This window comes from Oryzias latipes, chromosome 24, assembly GCF_053564925.1.
Source record: "Oryzias latipes strain Hd-rR chromosome 24, Olatipes_Hd-rR_3.1".
NCBI classification, from domain to species: domain Eukaryota; kingdom Metazoa; phylum Chordata; class Actinopteri; order Beloniformes; family Adrianichthyidae; genus Oryzias; species Oryzias latipes.
In genome coordinates, this window is record NC_136260.1 from 18,528,495 (window position 1) to 18,544,220 (window position 15,726).

At 41.4% G+C, this 15,726-nt stretch overlaps 1 protein-coding gene across 13 annotated transcripts; it reads right to left on the reverse strand.

Annotated features, from left to right (window-relative positions):
- Positions 1-1,208: 1,208 nt before the first annotated feature.
- mideasa (mitotic deacetylase associated SANT domain protein a) lies at positions 1,209-12,442 on the reverse strand. Of its 13 annotated transcripts, none has more exons than XM_078942632.1 (15): positions 11,948-12,442; positions 11,746-11,814; positions 11,469-11,589; positions 10,037-11,376; positions 8,745-8,963; positions 7,537-7,876; positions 7,382-7,448; positions 7,156-7,298; positions 5,209-5,312; positions 5,051-5,126; positions 4,856-4,944; positions 3,202-3,345; positions 2,878-2,991; positions 2,242-2,408; positions 1,209-2,147 (listed from the first exon to the last, which is right to left on the reverse strand). In XM_078942632.1, exons 4-15 carry the CDS (start codon positions 11,339-11,341, stop codon positions 1,886-1,888), a joined length of 3,030 nt encoding a protein of 1,009 aa, XP_078798758.1. In that variant the 5' UTR covers positions 11,342-11,376; positions 11,469-11,589; positions 11,746-11,814; positions 11,948-12,442; the 3' UTR covers positions 1,209-1,885. The 13 variants fall into 13 exon arrangements, with proteins under 13 accessions (XP_078798758.1, XP_078798761.1, XP_078798759.1 ...); XM_078942635.1 differs by having other exon boundaries at positions 8,856-8,960; positions 11,464-11,589; XM_078942633.1 differs by having other exon boundaries at positions 8,745-8,960; positions 11,464-11,589.
- Between the last annotated feature and the right edge of the window lie 3,284 nt (positions 12,443-15,726).

Here is a 15,726-nt window from a genome sequence, read left to right on the forward strand (position 1 = left end):
AAGACGTTTGCGTAAAAATATATTTTTTTCATCTTTTCTGTCGAGCACAGCAGTCGCCCAAATAGCCCATGAGAAAAATATAATCTGGCACTGGTCTATGGCCATTTTTGACCAAACATAGCCATTCATGTCATATTTGATTCAAATACCCTCTATCTATGTCAACAGCATGATCCAAACCTTCCTTTACCAAACCAAATTGGATAGAACTCATCGTCTGTTTTCTGCCCTGTAGTTCTTCCTCATTCCACTAGAGGCAGTAGAAGGGCGTTTCCTGCTTAATTGAAAATGGCCTGTGCAAGAAAAGTTAAGCCAATTTTCAAAAGTGGATAGAATTACTGATCTATTGTTATTCCATTTTTAAATATCTACCCCTGATGAAATTGTGAAAAATTGGTTGCTAATTAATTCTTTAAAGTACAGTTAAAATGTATGGATCAAAATTGAGATGTGTGGAAATAAGGCGCTTTTTTTCCTTTTTCCACTCGTGAATATTTTTGCATAAACTAACATTGTTCTAAGCAAAAATGTATCAAATCACCTATCATAATTGATACTATACATATCTCAAAAAAGCTTAAAAACTTTAATCAGTTATACAAAAAAATACAACTTATTAACTTGTGTACAATCAGATGTGCTGTTGTACATAATTCACTTTATTTTTTTGAAAAACAAATGATCAAAACAGACATCTTATTAATTTATTTTACTTTGAAAGTTTTCCGACCTTTAAAAAAAATGTCTGAAACAGTGAGAGCATCCCCAAACAAAAAAAGAGAGCATCTGTGATTCCTGAAGAAAAGACTCTTTAATGGATGAAATATGTCACCACAGATCAATGACAAACTTCACTGCATCCAAATGAGGGAAGTCAGCTTCCAGCCCTTAATTTGAAAGGATAGGTCTGTGGAGCCCATCTGGCATTCTTTATAAAACCCAGGAGAGCACAACTGAAACAACAGAAGCCCTTTTGGATTTGAGATGATGAACATGATCATATAATCACAACATATGTCCCCACCTGCTGGTGATACGTGGAACTGCAGACTCAAAAAAATAAAAAAGAAATAAAAAGGAAATTCACTCCTGTTAAAGTAAAATATGTCCAACACAAGAGGCCCTCAGCTCTCATCTGTCTGCCTAGCTGTTGGACAGGACAAGTTAAAAAAAAAAAAAAAAAAAAAAAGGAAATTCACTCTTTAAAATTGACTTTTTAATATTTTTTTAATTCACCAGTCAATCCTCAACTGACATGATTTATCTTTACAAAAAAAATCATTTCCAAATGTTGCATCATAAATACATGGCAGTCTCATATATATATATAGTTATATATATAATTTTTTTTTTTGTCCATGCACACTTCAAAGGTCCCTTGCTATTGTAAGAATAAATTTTACGGTTTAACTATAAACGTGGCAAACATCTGCAAAATTCGAAAACACCGGAGCTCAACATACAATCACCTCCATCTGTACATAAAAAGGCCGCTTTGGTGAAGAAGCTAATAATGATCTTGATCTTACATTGCAACAGAGATACTCGTGAAATATCAATTTCGTGATAAATCCAGAGTGAAAATGTAAAATAAACTTGATTTTTTTTAAATAAAGAATTAAAAAAATGCAGTATGGGCAAACAAAGAAGATAAGTGCATTTACCAAAATAAAAGAGCAGATAATATGATGGAGTGTGGAGGGCTGGCTGATAGTGTGAAGCCAGTCAGACATTTGTTTTGGTCGGAAAAGCTGTGTAAAAATAAACAGGAAGACTTGGAAATCATTTCTTTTGTGCTTATATTGTCCCTCATTTCTGAAGCTCATGCTCTCGGCTTTGTTCATAATCTCTACAAGCTGCACAACAATCCATTCCCTCCTCAGCTTCACTGCCAGTCTGCATCATTGTCATCCTCGGCCTCGGATGAGTCGTCCTGGCTGCTGATCTCTGCCTGCTGCATCCATCCGTTCCCGTTTCCGCCGTGATGAGCCGCCGCCGCAGCAGCAGCAGAGGCCGCTGCTTTCCTGGCCTGAGCCTGAATGGCGGCTTGCTCCTCCTCCTGTTTCTGACGCAGCGCCGCCGCCTTCTTCTCCTGTTCAGCATGACTCTTCATGTGGGCACTGCGACTCTTGACTTTGGAAAACACCCTGAAGGGATTAAGATTTGGTAGAATTACAGACAAATGCAGGAGAACGGAGCATCGCTAATTCCAAAGGTGCTTCCTCTGCGAGGTGGAAGTACCTGCCACATTTCTTGCATGGAAACACTGCATTGGGATCCTGAGGAGGCTTTGGCTGGGGTTTGGCCTTCTTGGCTGTGGGTTCGGCTCGATTTCTGGGCGACACTGAAAAACTTTGAGGCTCTTTTTTTATGGCTTCTGGCTCTTTAAACACCAACACTGTCCCTGCCTGGAGAAATGAAATTGAACACCGCAAATCATGAAACATCGTCATTCGTAAGTATTTTAGAAAATATCTATTAAGACCCACTCCAATGAAAATTGGATTTTTATTTTTTTTGGTGGCATTTTTCTCATGATAGAGGACATATATAAAGAAAATTATGCTTAAAAATGCATTTCTGGCTCACAACTATGGTTGGATAGCTCCAATATTGCCTGACATTTTTGTTGCACCAGTATTGTTAGGTTGGGGGTGTGAGGGGCTGTAAGCTAGCAGGAGAGAGTGCAAACAGAGCTCTCTCAGCAACGGGAAGAGGGGCTGGAGCTGCCCTGTGCCAACAGTCACGCAGCAGCAAATTTCTAATGAACTCCTGCTGCTCTGCAGAAACTATGTCCCAGAAAGCGACAGGTTTTTATTTTTTTATTTTTTACCAGAGTGGGTCTTCACCAGCAGTGGGAGTTGTATTTATACTTACATAGTCATGAACCTGGAGCGACCGATCCACTGGTCTCTCATGACTTTCATAAGGTTTCTCTTTCTGCCCATCATCTTGTCTCTCTTCCTGAGTCTCTTTTGGAAGCTGTGAGCTCTGTAATCACACCGACACGTTCAGGTTCACCGAGTTCTCACTCTATTTTTATTCCCCTGATAGTACGTGCAACCTTTAAACCACTTAGGTTTGTCATCTCAGAGACTAAACTAAGTGGTTTTTGGAGGAAAGAATCAAATGTGCGGGTCTAATGTCACAGATTTTCCACAGTTAATGACTGGAGAGCAGAAGAAAAAAAAACGAGTTTACCTTAACGTCCACCACAGACTCTGTGTGCTTTCCTGAGGGGGAATCTGGAGGCCCAAAGGTTAAGATGCTGTTTCGACCAATCTTCACCTGCTTCTTGTACGTATAGTAGAACTCCACACACTGAGCCACAGTCTTAGTCTGGACCTTCAAACAGACCAAGAAACGAGCAAAGTCGGCGTCATGTGAGTCAATTCTGTAATGACTCTTTGAAAGTGCTTCCTCTGGTTAAAACACCTGTGTATTATAAATAGAAATATGAAGAAAAATCTACGATTGATTGTAAATATCAACCAATATTAGCAGACTTTGTAATTCCATAGAATTATCCAAAAAAGATTTTAAAAAGCCAACAGCCTGGATGTGGCTCCAAAGAGGAAAACAGAGGATTAAATGAAGCTCCAGGATTTTTTTATTTATTTTTTTACATTCTTTCGACTACCGTAACTCTTCGACAAATTAACAGAAGTCTAGAGGACTCTTTTGTGGAGAAAGGCAGCTTTACAGTGTTGCATATTGGTGCAAAGTCGATATGCAAAGATGCTTTTCTCTGTGTCAGAATTCAAGTTGATCGCATAAACTATCACATTTTTACGGTATGTCATGGAGCGTGTGCCATTTCAGTGCAGCTGACGTCATTTCCTGTGTTAAAGTGTTCTGTTGTTGAGCTAAAGTGGATTTAACAGAAGACAAAAGAAGACAGCGCTGTTGTAAATTTCGATTAGGAAAAACAGAGCTTGAGACACTTTATGCGCTCTAACAGGGGTGTCAAACTGTCGTTGAGGCGTAAGACTCACAGGACAGTTTTATGGGTCCACAGGAGCCATGTTGACATAACAGTTTAGTTATAGGACCCTTCACTTTTTATGGTCTGGTTGTTCTGTGGATTTTTTTGGGCAGTTTTGCATGAAAGCACTTTTTTTTGTTGATCATTTCAATGAATCCCCTCAATCTGCCTTTCCAGAATGTCTGCCAAATTTCCATAAATCTTCGATTGCGATCAGATCTTTTGCTTTCCTTTTATAGAACCAGGGCTATTTAAAAAAAAAAGGTTTGACTTTAAGAGTTTAAACAAGACAGAGAAGTGTAAAAATGCTAATATCTGCTTTAGAAAAGTGTATTAAGTGTGTAGTGATGGGTTTTACAGCATTAAAACATCTATGTTGTGGATTCCAGGGCTCGCAGGTTGTTTTTAGAAAGCAACTCCTGTAATAAACAAGGGAATAGCTGTAATGTAACGACATACATAACAACTTTTGGGACAATCTCTTTTGAGAATTGAGTTTTTTGTTCCCAGGCACAAAACTGCCAACTGTGAAATTGCGAAACACGGAGGAGGTGGGATTATGGTTTGGGGCTGCAATGCCTCATGGGTTAATTTGTGCTGAATCGATGACCGGACTCAATGACAAAGGGTACCAACACTTTGATCCACTTCTGTACAAGAGGAGGCAAAATATGAGCAACAGAGTTTTCTCAACCCTGACTTCCTGCCACAAAGAGGATGTGACTTTTTCAGTTTTTCTAGTTTTTTTTCAACTTCTGTAAAGTTTTGCATCATTTTCCTGTGTGCAAATAATCCATATAACATGAAGAAGAGTAGGTTTTATGTTCAGTTACTCAAAATCTTCCTTAGAAATTTCTAAATCCCACCTACCAGCGTCTGCACCAGGAAGAAGTCCTTCCTGTAGGCAGAAATTCCTTTATTGAAGTAACGCTTCTCTTCTCTAGTCCATCTGTCTGAGCCTGTGAGGAAAACATGGATGAGCAGACGAAACACTCGAAGGAAACATTTAAACGGAGAGAACAGAGGGACTAAATGGGGGAGGTGATGGCTGAGAGGTTTCTTCACCTGAGTAGTGATAATTTTTCAGATGATGGTCAACGGGGAAAATTGGCTCCTGAAGCATCAACCGTTCCAGTGTTTCCTTAAAATGGCATTAAAAGGAGAGAAGCTTAGAACATTACAGAGATGAGAACATCATAGGGTTTCAAAGTGGCTGTACTCACGAGAAGATTGCCTCCACTTTCATGTAAACAGTGTAAAACCAGCTCCTGATTGGTCCCCCCTCCCTCCAAAACACTCGAACAGGCTAGATTCATAAAGTGCTCCACTGCAAAAAAGATGAAATGAGGACAAAGATTTGAAATGCATAGTTATAACAGATAAAACAAACAAATTTCCCATAAGGGTTTGAATTAACTTAGAACAGACTGTGGTTATAGCAGAATAAAACCCGAAGACTTTATTCCTAACAAGGCAATTCAAAGAAAATTAAACAGAAAAAGAGCATCATCAACTGTGAAACATGGTGGTGGCTCCATGATGGTCTGGGCTCTGTTTTGCTAATCCGTCCATCTAGAAAAGAATGATTACTTTGAGGAAACAGAGTGATTGGCACAGAAATGGTGACTCAAACCGATTCGAACTAATCACTGCTTATTGACGACATCTGGCCCAAACATGACAACATCTATAATCGCGAAAAAGTGACGACAAAATTGAATGAGTGTCATTGGAGCTGGAAATAAGCTATTTTCTCACTCGCTCCAGTTCTCAGATATGCTGAACCAGCGGGACCTAAAAGTTGACCTCAGCTTGGTGCCAGGAAACGTCCTGACGGGTTTGTGGAGCAATGGTCCCAAACGAGCTCAACGGTTTAAAGAAAGTGGGTTTCTGAATACCAACGAGTAGTGAGGAGGAAGCCACCTGCTTTGAGATTTAGAACAACACTTCTCATAAAAGCAATGAATATTCCAGAAATGTATTGCACAATGTACGTTTAAAAAAAAAAACTGGATACTGTGAAAAACAACAATAACACTTTCAAATATTTCAAGCTTTTCTTTTCTTTGACAATTACATATAACAATAACAATTCAACATTTCAATTTAATATAAAATATAGTAAAAAAAAATCTATTTTAGAGACTCGTGGTGTTACAGCCTAGTTATCCATGCAATCATGAGGAAGACCATTGACTATGCAGAGATCCAGGAACCAGGTTTTTCCGAAACAAGCTGGTTGCTCACAGAGTGCTGTATCCATAGTAACAGAAAATGAAGTGTGAAAGAAAAAGATGCTCCAGCAACACATAGAGCAAAACAGTGAAGAATTAGAAGGAGCATCACAAGCACTGAGGAATGCTAGACATGGGCTTCAAATGTTAGATTCCTCCTTGCTCCACAACCAGAAGCTTCTTACCAGAGGAGAAAAAGAACCGGACCGAATGAAAGCACGTTTTATTTGGAAATGAATGTTTCCACAGTTAGGAGGAAGAGTGGAGAGCCACAAGCTGATTGGAGTTCAGCTACAAGTTTCCACAATCAGCGGTGGTTTGGCCGCCATGTCATTGACTGTGCTCTCTGAGGTTCATACCAATGCAGCCAGGAAATTCTAGAGCCCTTCATGAAGCAGTCTGCTCAAAAGCTTAATGGAGATGCTGGTTTGATTTTCCCAGCAGGACCTGCTTGCACCATCCATGGGGCAAAAGCGTACATAAGTGACCTGCTGTTAACTGGACTTCCATCAAACCTTTGGAGCGCCACAGGCCACCGTGTCACAACGCATGGATGCAATACATCATGCAAACGGAGGCCCAATAAGTGCATAAAAGTGAACATAGTTTGCTAAAGTGTGACATTTGTGCTTTAAAAAAAATGTTTTTGTTGGTTTAATGTAATAATCCAACTTTGTAGGAGACTAAACGCTACATTTATATTCTCTGTAAACCACAGTCATCACATTTACAAGAATTAAAGGCATAAAGTATTTCATTTTGTTAGATGTATTGAACATATTTTACATGTTTAGTTAGACAAGTGACAATTTTTGGTAATATAGGAAATTATGAATATGAAAATTCTCTTTATGTCCGTTTAATGCAAGCAGCGCACAGATTTGCCATTCAATTTAATTCCAATCAGATTTTAAGATGAGTCAAAAAGATACTAACTGGTGTGCTGGTTAGCATTTTTATGGTTGGAGTCCTCCAAAGGAAGCCAAAGCAAGTCGGCTTGGTGCTGGTCATTTTGGGCGAAATCTGGGTTCTGCAAATCGGGGATTTCTGCCTGGTACTGAGGGCCGATGTTGATGCGCCTGCGTGCCAGCAGAGGGTTTTAACAGTTACGGGAGTCCTTTTTGTTTAAAGGAAACCTGCTCAGATGCTAGTTTGTACTCACGGTTCGAGGCTGACAGGGGCTGCATCGGTGACAATAGGTAAAACTGGAGGAGTACTGTCGGAACACACTGAAAATAGAAAATAAAAACTTGTCGCGTCATCTCATAAAGCTTCTATGTTGTGTTTCTTCAATCCAAAGCAACAACAAAAACATACCAGTACGCAACAGGCTGCGTGTTGCAGATTTTGGAGTCACGGGCGGAGGAAGGATTTGGTTGCTCGCCATGTTGGTGAGGAAAGCCGAAAAGTAGAGCCCTGACCCCCCTCGCACAGGGGACAAAATAGGTGGCGGCGTGTACGGGGGAGGCGCATGAAGGTTCTCCGGCAAGCGAACAGGAGAGCGAAGGTTACTCTGGTAGGAGGTGATGCTGGGGTAGAGTGATGGAGGGATGAAGGAGGACGCTTTAGGTGGAGGGATGATGAGAGGCTCAGGGCGAGGTCGTCGCTTAAACTTGGATTTTCCATCTTCGTCTGCTCCTGAATCATTTTCCCCGTCCTGCATAAAAATGGGATGCAAGTTTTTGTCCCCGACAATTTTGATAACAAGCTGTAATGCAGAACGTGCAAAACAAAAAATGCAAAACAATGATTGACAGGAGCTTACTTCTCGCAGGATAGAGTTAGGTTTCATGCAAACAAAGACTTACTTTTACAGCGAAAAGCTGTTACATGCAAAAAATTGGGGGAAATATGATCAAAAGTGGTGTTTAACTGTCTAAATTTTAAGATTTTGTAAAAAAAATTTACAACAGCTTTAAAGACCCACTCCGATGAAAAGTGTGTTATTAATGTGGCATTTTTTTGATAATGAGTGACATGAGAAAACGAAAATTAAGCTCAAAATTGCATTTCTGAGTATTTCTTCATTTAATCTTCGCTGTGAATCAGGAGCAGATGGAAAAATGCAGTTTGAAAAAAAGAGCGCACAAGCTCCCTGCTTTGATGCATCCCCTTGCAGATGGGAAGGGGGAGCGGGGTTGCTCTGCGCCAACGGTCCTCCACAACTCAAAGGAGAATTTCTAATGAACTACTGCCACTCTGCAGAAGCTATGTCTTTAAAAACCACTGGGAGCGTTTTAACATAGATGGGAGTGGATCTTTAAATTCAAATGTGTCAATTCCTTTATTGAATATATGTGCTTTAAATGTGAAAACTTTCCATGCTATCATGGAAGTGACTTCTTATCTGTGTTGCAATAGATTTCTGGACTGAAACAATACAGACTTTGACCTCCAAAACACTTTTGGAGACTCATGTTGGACAATGAGGCAACCAACCCAATTTTTCGTATTGATTGCAAGTAAATCTAGTCTAGATCTGCAATCTACTTTTACTTCAAATCTCTCCTCTTATGAGAACCAACCTGACTAAAACTCTCAGTCACAGAGTTTCTGCGAGACCGCCGCCGAGCTACGATGACAGAGGGTTTGCGGTCCGACTGTCCTGCAGACCACTCTCTCTGGCTGAGACTTGCCTGAGCCCAGCCACCCTGTGGGTCCATTTGACTCCGAGGCACCGGCACAGACACAGGGATAACCAGCGGCACAACGGGGGGCTGTTTGCCGGACGCACCGTCCTCCTGCTTCGACCCAAATCCAGAAAAGACACGGAGCGGCGGGAAAAAAAGAAAGTCGCAGGGAAGTCAAAGAGTGGAAGGGAAAACAGCAAAAAAGAGGAAGATGGTGAATGCACATGATTGTGTTCTTCTCAGGCTAACTTGAGTAACTGTATATGATACCCAATGACACGTCAAGGTCAAACTTTGGGCTTTGGCTTCTTTAAAATATCAATTTATAGATTAAAGGCTAAATCTGATTTATTTTAGGTCAAAAAATATTGCTTCAGGGCCATAACTTCTTCACCAACTCAGATATTTCTAGTCAACCAGAGAGTTTTTTATCAGAATTCGGACACAAAAAATTAGATATCAGTTTTTCTTTCTCCAAAAGGGAACATCAGACAATTGTAAGGCTTATCGGACTGACAACTGCTCCTTTCTAACCACAAAACAACAGCTCTGAATTGTTGCAAGAAACCTGTTTGGGGAGAAAAGAAGTGGAGTCATGCATGTTGACAGATCTGCCCCTCCTTACCTCCACGAAAAGACAGAGAAAAAGCCTAAGGAATGTGGAGGTGTGCAGACTTGCTGCTGCACCAACTGCTCACTCGGTGCGCACGAGCTGCATTAAAGGAAGCCTCGTAACCTTGCAGAGAACTGCGCGTCCAAGCCGTTTGGTGTTTACTGTCTGTGTAATAAAGCCGCTACGGGGAAAAAAAACTCCGGAGGAATGTTTCGGTGGGTGTGCCCCAGACTATGTAAACGACATAAACCTTGAATAAAAAAGGTGTCTGCTTACAGGGTTAAAGGGAAAGGTGGTGCAGAAGCGTTTTTAATCACTGTACGGGATACAGCAACTGTTGGGCAGTTGAGAGAAAAAAAAAAGACGGAAGAAAAAGGATTTGAGAGCCATAAGGAAGTTCTGCATTGAAACGGGGCTCTTCCTCATTATATGGCACAATTTTCTTCAGACAACAAAACTTCTCACTTTCAAAAAATAATTGTCCTTTCGCTCTTTGAAGCTATTTTCATACACATTTAGCTACATTTGTGTAATAAATGAGTAATGAATGCGGCAGTTAGTTGTGTTGTTTCACCTTATTTGTTTTAGCAGGCAGAGACTCCATCTCTGACGCCTTTTGCGCAAGAGTCTCCAGGTTGATCTCCTTGGAAGCTCTCCGTCTTCTCCGGTTATTCTGGATGACCCCTCCTGTTGCCACCTGGCTTGCTCCTCCTCCTCCTTTGGCTGCTGGCACACCTGGAGCGCCGTTCAGGGATGGCGGCGGCTCTTTGGGCCACAGGTTTGCTGGAGGGGGACCAAGCGGGGACTGTCCCTCCCTGGAAAGGCGGCGTGAGCGCCGAGGGGCGGCCTGTGCCGCGTCCGGAGTCTGTGTGGGGTCTTCAGGGTACTGATCGGGCGCAGGTGATGCATCACAGGTTGGAGTCTCCGGCTGCTGCAGCACCGACTGAGGTTCTTCTTTTACAGGGACGCTGTCGGATAGCTGCAGTTCTGGATGTGGATATGCTCCAAAGTTTTGAGTCTGTTGCTGCTTTGATTGCACCGGTGGCTGCGTCGGTTCTTGCTGCGGCACATTTTGTTGTTGGAGTTGTTGCATTTGCTGCATTTGTTGCTGTTGTTCCTGTATTTGTTGCTGGTGATATTGTTGCTGCATTTGTTGCATTTGCTGCTGTTGCATTTGGTGCTGCTGCAGCTGGAGTTGATGCTGCTGTTGCTGCTGCTGGTGGTGATGATGCATCTGTTGCTGCTGCATTTGGTGCAGAAGTTGTTGCTGAGTTTTGGGCTGTTCGCCATAGACCAGGCTTTGCACGGCCTTGTTTCCAGGAAAAACAGGGTAATACTCAGATGGGAACTGTTGCTTGTTGGGTCCAAATGATGCCTGGAAGGGCTGCAACACTTGTCCCTGCAGGGTGTGAGACGGCACAGGTGGCTGACTCTGGAGCTCCATGCCTTTGTGGTGATAAGCTTGCAACTGAGCCTGATGCATGGCAGCGGCAGCGTGCTGCTCCCACTCCAGCCCTCTTCCCTGACTCTGAGCCTGCGTGGCATCTCTGTAAACCTCCACAGGTGCTGGCAGCTGGTTTTCTGCCCCAATTTGCAGGCTCACACCATCGTGGGTGCCTTTGTGGAAGCCCATCTGACCCCTAACATTCACGCCACCAATGTAAGGGGCAAAGTTCTGGCCCCAGCCTTGAACGGAAGCCTCCTGGGACCAACCGGCCCCCTGTACGGAGTCCTGCATCCACTTCACCGAAGGAGCCTGTTGATAGTGCGGTAGAGCTCCAACGTTGGAGCCGCCGGCGCCGTCGCTATGGCTCGTCTTTAAACTCGGTGGGCCCATACCATAATGCGCCTCCCCTGGATGCTGCACGGCCTTTTTCATGGCCACAGTTCGATGCTTACTCTTGTCAGTATTAACTTGGGAAGGAAAACTCATAGTAATAAAATAAAATAAAAATAAAAAATGAGCGTGCAAAACTTTCTCAGTGCCTCTGTAGTGTTCACCTAACTGTGTTTATGCAGAGGTATCTGGGAGGAAAGTGCAGGGTGGGGAACATCTAGTCCTCCTCCAACAATCAATCCTCAGCTCTGCTGTCCATTCTTCTTCTTCTTCTCTTTGAGCAGGCAGACCTTTATAGAGACAGAAAGGGAAAGAAAAGGCAGATTAGTACTTTCATGCTAGTTTTGATTGAGTCAACTTGCTAGCAACCCCAAAGTGAGGCCTGCGCCACAAAACAGCCCGGTCTCTCTAAAGTTCAAACAAAAGACAATTTGGAGGAAATATACCTGCAGGTTAGTGCAGAAGGGACGTTTCGAGCTGAAGTTCTGAGCAACAAGGAGGCGCCTGCGGCGCAGCTGCCATTTGGCATAACAACAAGAAATACAGGAAACGAAGGGGCTCGTTCAATCACCCGATAGCCAGTTAATGCTGTTACTTCTAAGTAATAAGGAAGCGACAGAGTCAATGTGGCGGATTAAACAGCAATACCTTTGTTTGTTTTTCAGTGGTGCACAGACTTCTCCATGAAAAGCTTCATGGAGTCACTTTGGTTTCGATCAAAGTCGACTCGGTGCAGCTCCATGGCCGGAGTGTGCGCAGCAAATGTCATAGCTGACAACTTTCCATCGAGTTTCGCTGCGCACAATATGGCGAACTGACGACTTCACGGTCCCACGAAAACACCCGACAAGGTCCGGCCGCTCGGGAAGGGCTTTTATCGCCGTAGTAGCCGCGATGTTGCACACTGTATCCGTAAAACCGTGCACTTCCAGGAAAACATGTCCCCAACTTTCACCACCACCCCCTACACTCATCAACGAGGGAAGCACACATAAAACGGCGTGAAAACGCTGCCCCGCCGCGGCTAAAACTGGTATTGTAGTTGTTGTTGCGTGGCTCCGCCGTGTTAAAGCTGCTTCTCCGGTTTGTTGAGTGTGCGAAACTGCGCAAAACTGTAGACAGTTATTTTTTTTAAATGTTTTCAGACAGACACGAACGCACCGGCTCACCATAAACACCGTGACTCACGGCAAGCTATCCAATCAGATCATCCGACCACGCCCAGAATTGTATCCGTGTACGTTTGTTTTGTTGATGAGGCTGCCCCGTATGTCAAAGTTTAACTGCAAACAGAGAACGTATCCAGTTAAACACACTCATAACAAACCCCTTCTGGCCATTTTTATTTGTAAAGAGCATGCTGAATCTAATGAAGACTATTTAATAAAATGCTAAAATTGAAAGGCTTTTAAAACCTGGATTTTTTTTGGAGCTTTCTTCCTTGGCCCCTTTGTTCAATTTTGTTTGTTTGTCCAATTCTACATGTGTAATTGTGTTGATAAAGTTAACAAACAAACGAAGCCAAAAAAAACGTTTACAGTTCTTAAAGATAATTTCAAGCAGCTTCTTTTGTGACAATTGTATTTTAAGGGTTTCTGACATAATTTACTAGGTTTTTAGTTGCATTATTTATTATTAATAATATTATTATTATTTCTTTTAGTATTTTAGTCAAAGAAACATCTTATAATACTGTTAAATGTAAATCCTAATTTTTAAAATGACAGCAGAGAACATTAAGGAGACAGTTTACACACAAATGTGTGTGTGTGGGGAGGGGTTCATTAAATTAAAAAAAAGTCTTATTCACTTATATAACTTAAATAAAGTAAAGACTGACAAATATTTTTAGATATATTTTTTATTTCATGTTCCTTATATTATTTTAATAGTGATGTAATAAGGTGACTAAATGATGACATCAAAGCATTAAATTAATTGATTGAGGAAAAGCAAACCCTTAATAAACTAAATCATCTGAACCGATAAGGGCAATAAAACATTGCATCAATTCCCCTCTTTTTCCAGATATGTAAAGGTGTTATTTAAAAAGAAGACAGTAGAATACAAAATCAACATATTTAATTTAATAATTGTCAGTGATTCTGCAGATTGTCCCACTTAAAATGACGAGAGAGGTCTGTAATGTTAATAGATACACTTTAACCATAAGAGACAGGATACAAAAATAATCCTGGAAATTACATTGTTAGATTTTTAAAGAATGTATTTGTATAATGGTGCAGTAAATGAGTATTTGGTTCCTGTAAACAAGCAAGAATTCTGTCTCTCACATGAATCCTACTTCTTAATATCCTCCACTGTTTAGACTGGTTATCTGCATAAAAGACACCTTTCTACATCCTAAAATGTCTTCAGAACGACTAAGACCAAGGAGCTGTCAAAGAACACCCGGGACAAGATTGTTCACCTCATCAAGACTGGGATGAAGCATCTTACAAAAGCAGGTTGCTTGGTGAGGAGACATCAACTGTTGGGAGCAAATATTAGAAATTTGTAGAAATACAAGATCACTGTCAATTTCCCTCTACCTTTAGCTCCATGCCTTAATGCACCTGGTGGGATACAAATGATCTGGAGAGAATTATGAAGAAAAAACCCAAAACCACACGGGGTTACTGGTCAATGACCTGAAGAGAGTTGGAACCACAGTAACAAGGATTACCACAATCAAATGTAATGGTTGCAAATCCTGCAGTGCTCCTAAGATTCACTTCCCTGCTTAAGCCAGCACATATCCAGTCCTGCCCAAAGTTCTCCAGAAACCACCTGGTTAATCCAGAGAAAGATTGGGAGAGTGTCAGATGGTCAGATCACACCCAGATGGAATTCTTTGGCCTTGTTCGGAGGGGGGAGAATGCTGATTTGAATCCAAAAGAGCACAGCACCCACTGTCAAGCACGGGGATGGAAGCATCATGCTTTGGGGCTGCTTTTCTACAAGCTGAAAATGATGAACTGGGCCACCCTGGGTGAGATTTGGGATAAAATACAGTTTTGTGGATAAAACTGGGCTGGATCTCCCAGCATGAAAATGATTCCAAACACATTTCTAAAAAGTAACTGCTTTCATGTTTTTTTTGAAAATGAAAAGAGCAATTAACCTATAAGAACTGATGTGTTTTAATGCTATTCAAAAATCTTAAAATAAAGACAATGTTTTTAATCCATTGGTAACCAGCTTGTTGTCTGACTGTCTCTGAGATTTCAGTAACATTTCTGTCATGATGAAGTTTGTTGTATGTATTTGCAAAGCTGAAACCTGTAAGGACCATTTCTAATGAACTCTTGCCGCTCTGCACTTTTCTAACTTCTTCAAAGGCCCAAAGCGCTTCTACAGCCACAGTCCTATTCACACATTCACACACTGATGGCGGCTCGGCACCCGAACACTGGCGCCAACCTTCCACCAGAGGCAAGGTGGGGTTCAGTGTCTACCCCAAGGACACTTCGACACATAGGTGGCCAAGGCAGGAATCGAACCTGCAGTGTTCCAATCAGAGGTCGACCGCCCTATCACTGCACCACGGTCGCCTATCAAAACAAATTGACCTCTACCATTTTATCATTTTAACATGAATTGAATTTATTATAAGCGATATTGGAAAATACCATTTGGATTGAGGTATGGTAGTTTTATTTTACTATACCGTAAAAAACGAAGGACCATCACACATTTGGATGGCAGAAAGAATGATCAAGCCATTATTCCAGTCCAATGTCTGGAAACGCTTTTAATTTAACAAAGACATGTGACCATACAGTGTGGTAAAATGTTCTAATAATGTTCCGTTTGTAATATTAAAAAAAAAAGATTTATCAATTATTGAAGATGGTTAAAATGATTGCTTTCTAACTGTATTAATTCACTTGCTCCAAAAAGTCATGATTTGTTATATTTATTTTCTGATAGTGTTATTTTTAATCATACACATGATTTTTCTAATGAAAATTATCTGAATATATTTTAGATAACTGATCTGTATGAAATCATGTAGTCATGTAATCATGAGTGTTACAAAATGGTTACAGTAGAACAGGGGTGGGATTATGTAAATACGCTTCCTTCCACTCCCTTTCAAGCAATCTTTGATTTAATATCTAATTATGTCTATGAAGACTCTCATTCATCCAGGTTGGTTCCATTGTAGTAGGTTTATGGGATGTCATCTGGACTTGGTTTTTAAAGTTAGAAGTTGGTCAGATTTTCTGAGAACGTTTAAAGCTAGTTCTGATCCGTCTGTAGGAATACTCAGACTCCAGATGACCGCAGATGAACTGTTGTTGCTTTATAATAACATATTTTAGTTTGAATGTACTGCTGCTCTGCGCTGCAGTCTGTGGGCGGGGCTCTCTTCGTGTTGCAGGTACTCCGCCACGCCTCCTGGATGCGGGAATCTGTTGACC